The sequence below is a fragment of the Myotis davidii genome, unplaced genomic scaffold, assembly GCF_000327345.1.
Source record: "Myotis davidii unplaced genomic scaffold, ASM32734v1 scaffold53, whole genome shotgun sequence".
Lineage (NCBI taxonomy): Eukaryota > Metazoa > Chordata > Mammalia > Chiroptera > Vespertilionidae > Myotis > Myotis davidii.
In genome coordinates, this window is record NW_006286140.1 from 4398975 (window position 1) to 4407703 (window position 8729).

The 8729-nt window shown below is 39.4% G+C and overlaps 1 protein-coding gene across 2 annotated transcripts in view; it reads left to right on the plus strand.

Annotated features, from left to right (window-relative positions):
• Nucleotides 1-7540, plus strand: part of MBOAT1 (membrane bound O-acyltransferase domain containing 1) — a 51061-nt gene extending 43521 nt beyond the window's left edge. For both annotated transcript variants that reach the window (XM_015559741.1, XM_015559740.1), the window contains one exon: nucleotides 6195-7540. In XM_015559741.1, the coding sequence (XP_015415227.1) occupies nucleotides 6195-6315 (121 nt within the window). In that variant the 3' untranslated portion in view covers nucleotides 6316-7540. The remainder of the gene's footprint in view (nucleotides 1-6194) is intronic.
• The last annotated feature ends 1189 nt before the right edge of the window (nucleotides 7541-8729 follow it).

An 8729-nucleotide genomic window follows, 5' to 3' on the forward strand; every position in this document is an offset into this window, starting at 1 on the left:
GATTCCCACTTCTTTCTGAAACCAATCTAAACGATTAAAACAAAAACTCCTTTGTTTAGGGTGAAGTTGACATTTCTGTTAACTTTGTCAATTTCAGATGCTTCAGCCTAATGTTTTATCTTGTTCTCAAAGCAACTTACACAGGCACACCTCATTTTATTGTGCTTCTCAGATATTGCCAATTGTATAAATTGAAGGTAAGACCCTCCACCAGCAAAAAGATTATGACTTGCTGAAGGCTCAGAGGATGGTTAGCATTTTTTAGCAATAAAGTATATTTAAATTAAGGTACATACTTAATAGACTACAATTGTAAATATAACTTTTAAATGCAGTGGAGAATAAAAAAATTGTGTGACTCACTTTATTGAAATATTCATTGTGGTCCAAACTGACCCCATAGAACCTCCGAGGTATGCCTGTATATATAACTTAAATTCCTTATCCGGAGCAGCTCTGTTTAATAGACGTGTCTACGGTGACAGAAATGCTGTCCAATACATTGACCACCAGCACATGTGGCCATTGAGCATTTGAAACCTGGCTAGTGTGATGGAGAAAATGAAATGTCAATTTTATCTCATTTTAATTAATTGGAATTGAAGTAGCCATATATTACCAACAACTCTTATAGATTGTCTCTTCAAAAAGTGTTTTCAGAATCTCTTAAGCGAATCACTAAATCTTATAAAAGAAATTAAACCTGCATGGACTTTTAGTGGAGGAGGGGCTGGTTGCATCCCAGACTTTACCTTCTTTGGAGCTAATTTCAGCAGTGAGCCACAGTTGTATGTATATCCTTGTCTCAGTATGTCCTTCACTGCTTAACCTTAAATTTCAGATGTGTTTCATTTTTTCTGTCTAGTCAGTTTCCATTCTATAGTGACTTCAAATCTCAGCTTTAAATTCCTTAGTCTGTAGGTCAAAGAGATGGAAAGCTAAGACCTACAACCAAGATCACTCTATCCAGAATGGCTATCAATATGAATTATAGATGAGATAAAGAATTTCACAGACAAGAAAAAACAAAAGAATTTTATCACCAATAAATCAGTATTACAGAAAATGATAAAGGGACTTTTTAAAGTAGAAAAGATGAGAAAATACAAGAGAGAAAAATATTCTCACTGGCAAAAGCAAACAGTAAAACGGTGGATTAACCAATTATAAAGCTATTACAAAGGTTAAAAGACAAAAGTAGGAAGATTATGTGTAGTTACAACAATAAATTAAGGGGTACACACTAACACATAGACACAATAGAAGTAAAAAATAATGACAAAAACAAATATACACAGGGTGGGTAAAAACTAGTGATTTGAGAATGTGTTCAGACATAAGCAACCATCAACTTAAAACTGATTGCTATAAACATAACTTGGTTTATAGGAAGCACATGGTAACTGCAAAAACCAAAAATTTACAAGAGATATACAAGAAAAAAAGAAGTGAATCCATAAAAAGGCATCAACACAAGAGAAAAAAGCAAGAAAATATGAAAGGAACAGGGAAAAACTACAAAAATAATTAGAAAACAATAAAGTGGCAATAATTAATACCTATAAATAATTACTTTACATGTAAATGTACTAAATGCTACAATAAGAAATATGGGGTGGCTGAATGGGTAAGAAAAAAAAAAGACCCGTACATTGGTGTCTAAGAGATCCACTTAGATCAAAAGTCACACAAAGACCGAAAGTAAAGGAATGGATAAAGGTATTCCACACAAAAGGAAATAAAAAAAGAGCTAGGAGCAATACATATATCAGCCAAAGTAGACCTCAAATTAAGGACTATAACAAGAGACAAAGAAGGGTATTTCATATTGATAAAGGGAACAATACAACAAGAGAATATAATTCTTGTAAACATCTATGCACCCAATGTAGGAACACCTAAATTATAAAGCAAATATTGATAGACATAAAGATGGAGATTGCTAGTAATACAGCAATGTGTAGTAGGGGATGTTAACAGCCCATTGACATCATCATATTAATAGATCAACCAGACAGAATATCAAGAAGGAAACAGGGGCCTTAAAGGACACATTAGACCAGATGGACTTGATATTTTTAGTACACTTCACCCAAAAGCAGAAGAATATACATTCTTTTAAGTGCACATGGAACATTTTCCAGGACAGACCATGTGTTAGGCACAAAACAAGTCTCAATGAATTTAAGATGAAAATGAAAATACAATGACTGCACACATTGCTATGGAACATAGCCAAAGTACATCTAAGAGGGAAATTTATAGCAGTACAGGCCTATAACAAGAAACAAGAAAATATCAAATAAACAGTCTAACCTTATACCTAAAGGAACTAGAAAAAGAATAAACAAAGCCTAATGTAACTAGGAGGAAATAGTAAAGATCAAGTGGAACTCTGGCCAGTTTTTCTCAGTGGTTAGAGCATTGGCCCTTGGGTTCTATTCCAGTCAAGGGCACGTACCTTGGTCGCAGGTTCGATCCCCAGCCCCAGACAGGGCGTGTGCGGGAGGGAACCAATTGATGTGTCTCTCTCACATCAATGTTTCTCTCTCTCTCCCCCTCTCCCTTCCACTCTAAATATCAATGAAAAAAAAAATACCCTTGGGTGAGGATTAAAAGCAAGATCATTAAAAATAAACAAAATAGTCAAAATTTCAAAAAGAAAATATCACAGGAACAAAAGCTTGCCTTTGAAAAGAGAAACAAAATTGTAGAACACTTAGTCATACTCATTAAGAAAAAAAAAACAGAAAGAAGGCCTACATAAAATAAGAAATAAAAGAGGAAAATTGACAACTGACACCACAGAAATAAAAAGGATTATAAGGAAATACTACAAACGATTATATGCTGACAAACTGGACAACCTGGAAGAAATGGATAAATTCATAAAAACATATAATCTTCAAAGGCTGAATCAGGAAGAAAACAGAAAATCTGAACCAGACCAATTACTAGTAAAGACATTTAATCAACAATGAAAAAAACTCCCAACAAACAAAAGTTCTGGACTGGTTGGCTTCACAGGCAAATTGTTCCCAACATTCAAAGAAGCATTAATAACTATCCTCCTCAAGATATTCCAAATATTTGAAAAAGAGGGATGGCTCCCGAAGTATTTTTATGAGGCCAGCTTTATCCGGATACCAAAAACAGACACAGACACTACAAAAATAAAAAAAATAAAAGAAGAAGACAATATTATAGGCCAATTTCCCTGATGAACATGGATGCAAAAACCCTCAACAAACCAAATAGAGCAGTACATTAAACATATTATACACTTTGATCAAGTGGGATTTGTCCCCAGGATGCAAGGTTGGTTCAATAATGCAAATTAATTAACATGACACACCTCATACACATAATGAAGGGTAAAAATCATATGATCATATCAACAGATGAAGAAAAAGCCATTGATAAAATCTAACATGCATTTATGATTAAAAAATAACTCTCCGCAAAGTGGGGATACAAAGGACATACCTTAACATAATAAAGGCTATATTTGACAAATCCATCGCTAATATCATATTCGATGGTGAAAAGCTGAAAGCTTTTTCTTTAAGATCAGGAACAAGACAAAGATGCCCATTTTTGCCACCATAAAAATCCTAGAATATCGGCATTCAACATAGTATTAGAAGTCCTCGCTAGCCACAGCAGTCAGATAAGAAAAAAGAAATGAAAGGCACCCAAATTGGAAAGAAATAAGTAAAACTGTCGTTATATACAGATGACATGATACTACAGGGTGGGACAAAAGAAGATTTACAGATGTTTGTATGGAAAATCATACAATAATTCTCCCTGGCTGGTGGGCTCAGTAGTTAAGAGTGTCAGCCCTTGCACTGAAGGGTCATGGGATTGATTCCCGGTCAGGGGCACTTACCTAGATTGCAGGTTTGCGCCCCTTCCTGGTCAGGGTGTGTATAGGAGGCAACAAATCAATGTGTCACTCTCACATTGATTTTCTCTCTCTCCCACCTCCCTCCTTTTCCCCCACTCTCTCTGGAAAGCAATGGAAAAAAGGAGAAAGTAATACAATAATTTATAAACAATACAAGAATAAACTTTTTGTACTCATAGCTGTAAACCTACGTTTGCCCCATTCTGTATATATAGACAACCCTAAAATTACACACACACACACACAAAACAAAACTAGAACTGATACAAGAATTTAGAAAATGGCAGGATATAAAACTAATAATTAGAAATTGGTTGCATTTTTATACACCGATAATGAACTATTAGAAAATTAAGGAAACAACCCCATTTACTAGTATAAGTGCATTAAAAAATACCTAGGAAAACTATAGGACACTAAAGAAGATACAAGTAAATGGAAGGATACATACCATAAGAATTAACAGTCTTATAATGTCCATACATTGTAAGTTGATCCAAGCAATTGATAGATGTAATGCAAATTCTATCAAACTGCCAATGGCATTCTTTACAGAACTAGAATAAATCTTTTTTCTAAAACTCAAATACTCTTTTATAAATATTTTTGTTGATTTCAGAGAGGCAGGGAGAGGGAGAAAGAGAAACATCAATGATGAGAGAGAATCATGGATCTGCTACCTACTGCACACCCCCCACTGGGGATTGAGCCTGGAATCTGGGCATGTGCCCTGACGGGGAACCGTGACCTCCTGGTTCATAGGTCAACACTCAACCACTGAGTCACACCGGCTAGAATAAATAAATCTAAAATTTACATGGAATCACAAAATAAGTTGTTCCCTTAACAATTTCTAAAGGAAGCTTATGGAAGCTGCCTGTGTCCTGAACCTTTCCCCAGTCTTTAAAAGTACATCACTTCAACCCCTGACTCCATCCTCACATCTCCTGTTTCTCACTACGACTTGTCCTGCATACTTCTTACTAGAGGATTACACTGGCCAACCCAGAAATCCTGAATGATCTCTCCATTTTAAGATCCTGAACTTGATCCATCTGCAAGTCCCATTTGCCATGTAAGGCAATATGTTCACAGATTCTGAGGATTAGTGTGTGGATATCTTTAAAGGGGCATTATCCACTCTACCACAATATTTGTATAGTGACTGGTAGAATGTAAGAGCAATAACAATAGCAACAATAGGGGTTTGTTGAACATAAAAAACACATTCCTGTTACTCCTGTACTTGTCTTGTTTTCTACTCCCAAGAGAAGAGGCAGCGCCTTTGCCTTTCTGTAGACCCTAGCTTAATGCGTTGGTGCATTCTCAACAGTACAACCTCATTAAAAGAATAAATGAAGGTTCGTTTGCTACTGTGATAGTCAAAATTCGTTTGCTTCTTGACTATTCTGTAGACATGTTCAGGGAGACATTCCTTTTGCTAAAGGGTCGGGAAGTTCAGGGGGTGCTCAAGTTACGTGATTCTAATACGCCTGACAGCATGAGGAATGATACATAGATCAACTATGGGATTTTTCTCCCTTTTTAACATTATTTTCCTCCCTTTTTAACATTATTTTCCTTTGCTCTTCAAAAAGCATTGGAGAAAGTATAAGTCTGACTTTTCCGAGTGGATATAGAACAGTTGTACCAATGTAACCTGTTTCTAATTTCTTTCTTTTATTGATATGCCCAGTGCTTATTGTCTACATTGTACCCAGTGTGCTGAATACCACACTTATGCAGTAAAAGTCCACAAACATCAGAAGCAAAACCTGCTTCTTATACGTTTGGATGAAAGTTATTTTCAGAGTCATGGAGTAGGTTTTCAAAGTTTGGATTCTTCTGGCTCCTAATAAACCGAGAAGAACTCTGTGCCCTTGAGTAGAGCACGTGGGCTCAAGTATCCATTGCCTTTGTGTGTGGGGAACATAATAGTATAGAGTTTGAATTTGGTCCTGTGCATCTATATACTTTGAGTTCTGGCTTTTGTGGGTTCATTCTCGGAGTCTTATTACATTGACAAGACATCGTACGCAGGCCTATTCACAGCGGGCTGCTTGCTTTGCTCTGCCTGGTTCTGTAGTTTCAGTCCATCCCTGTCCCTCTCTCCACCAAAGGGAGTATCTGTGGGGGGGACCAGGACGAGCCTGAGTTAAAACATGCCCCCTCCTCCGAAAGCAGTGCCTCGTCTTCACCCTGCAGATGATGCAGTCCCGTTCCTGTGACGTTTCCCATTCGTGTCCTTGTTTGAAATATAACTTTTGTGTGTTTTTATTCCTAGGTCCATGTACTTTTATTTACACATCCTCAGTCTCCTGATAATACTGTTTCTGCCAATCAGACCACAAGCTCATATTCAAAGGCAGCCTCAGAACTCAGTTAATAGGAAAAAAACGGACTGATATCCCCAAGGAAAGCTGGATACGGAAAACTGCAAAACATCGGAAGATGAGATGACAAGGTTCCAGGGTTCTTCTGTGACTTGGAGGCGATGTTTACATGCATCTTTTTTTTTTTTTTTTAATAAAAGTTCAGGGAGTATTTTATAAAGCCTTTTCGTACCGCTAAATCCGCCACGTCCAGTTAACCTGTTTTAATATTTTATAGGACGTTTGAGTGGTGAATGGGCCAGAGTTGCAGCAACAGTCCATCTGGGCTGCTTTCCTGGTATGATTTCCAGCCCCGGACATGTGGACACTGGGACCCGGACATCTGCTCCGGACGTTAGCAGGTGACTGCTGAGACTTGTCAGAGGCTCATCAAACCAGAACGTACCACATAGAGCTGTTCCTGGGGAAGCCCCAAATCCTTTGACTTGGGACATGACTGTTTCGAACACAATAACTGCACTCAGAGACCACGGAGGAGCAGGGTCGGAGGCTGCTTTTCAGGTACCGAAAACTGTACGAGCCAGGAGGGCCAACTGTGAACACTTGAAGGGACCAAAAGCCAGCCTTGCCCCGAAGTAGGCTGCACCTTTCCCCAGGGATGTCTCTCTTCCATCTTTTCTCTTCTGAATTGAGCCAAAATTGTCAATCAGAAAGCCGCCTGGACGCGCCCACCAGGAGTCTCGGAGGGGCTGCCGTTCCCAGATCTCTTCCCATTTCACAGGCGCCCCTGCTTGTCCAGGGACGGCCCTGAGGAATCAGCCCCGAGTTCAAAGCCTCGAGGCAGAAGAATGTTTCCTAAAGAAATAGTGGCTTAAAGGAGTAGTTTAAAGTTACATAGAAGTTTGGTCAGAAGCTGATGCTTGGCTCTTTTCTTCCCTCATTTCACGGAGGTGTTAAAGGTCACGGCCACCAGGGGCTGCCTGTCCTGTTTCCTTTCAGGGCTGATTCGATCTGACTTTGTATTAGTTGAACTTTCCTGTAGGAAAGCAAACACGGAGACAGTTTTCTGTCTTTGATATGAATGTGCTGTGGCTCCTTCTGGGGATTTCTGTTGGGTAATATTCTACCTGGAGAAAGAAACAGGGTATTAAATGTTGTGGAAAATAATGATGATGATAATGAATTATATGCTACAATACTGTGCCCTCAATCAAGTGCCTTGGGAGGAGAGAATTTGTTCAAATCAGATGGCTAAAAATTAGTTTGTGACTGAATAAAGACGGTTATATAAAGGAAATATTTCTGAAGAGAGAATTGCTTTTTGTTTATATCAGCAGAGACTTGATATTCTGAAGTGTGTGTGTGTTTTAACACATGTGCACAGCCAACGTAAGGTTTTGTAAATCAGAAAGCCACCTGGACACATCGGCACTTGGGTGGCTTTGGGTTTTGGTGTGATTTCCGATCTTCGTTTGCCAACGTTGCAGGCCATGGGCGCCCGGCCAATTTACAGGTGAGGAAGCAGAATCAGGGAGGTGTTTGCTGGCTGCCTCCAGGGTCACAGAGTTAGTGGTAGAGCTGAGTAGAGCCCACAGCCGTCTTAGGGCAGAGAAGTGAGAAGCAACGTGCTTGTCCCTGAAGAGCTTCTACAGCCCTGGTGCTGGGGGAGAGGACCAGAACCTGAACTCTAGCTCTTGTGTGAAACAGCGGTAGTTAAGAAGTGGCACATTTGGGCCAGAGTATGAGGCTCGCCCCAATTTTACCAGGAAATGTTGGGGCGACCCTACTTTGATGTCTCAGGAGGAATATTAGAGAGTGGGGAAGGAGTGGTGGTATAGGTGCCCAAGATCTGTCAGGGTCTCTCTCCAACAGGAATATTTTAGGTGTAAGACCAAACATACATCGCTTGCACACCAGCAAACATAGCATCTGTCCCCACTGGCATGAAGTGTATGGAATAATCCATATCACAGTGCAGTGTATGAACTCGTAGTATGATTTATGACCAGGTTTCACTGAATTTAAGCATCTTCAATTCTGAGAGGAGAACTTGGGTAGTGAGAGAAGAGGTGACCACTGGAGTGACCAGTCTTCCTGCTTTGCCAGGGACTCTGCTGGCCCCTCAGTCCTGGGAAGACTGGGACTTTTGGTTCCCCTGGTGACCACCCAGAGTCAGATATTCTTTACGGAACGGAGTGGAAGCCACGCCTCTGGAATCTGGGCTTCTCGAAGCTGCATGTCAGGCTTACTCCTGGGCCCGACACATGGCACGCTTTTCTCACTGTGAGGCTTTATTCAGTCCTAAAGGGACAATGCGCAGAACGTGATTAGCACCTTCCCCCCAACTGAGAACATTTACCCATAGAAAATCATGTTCATTTAGAGTCAAAGTTTGATAAGTAAGTGAATGCAGATAGAAGGTTGGGGCTGTTTTTATTGCCTTAGAGATCCAAGCTGTCCTACACATAATAATCATTTAATAAATA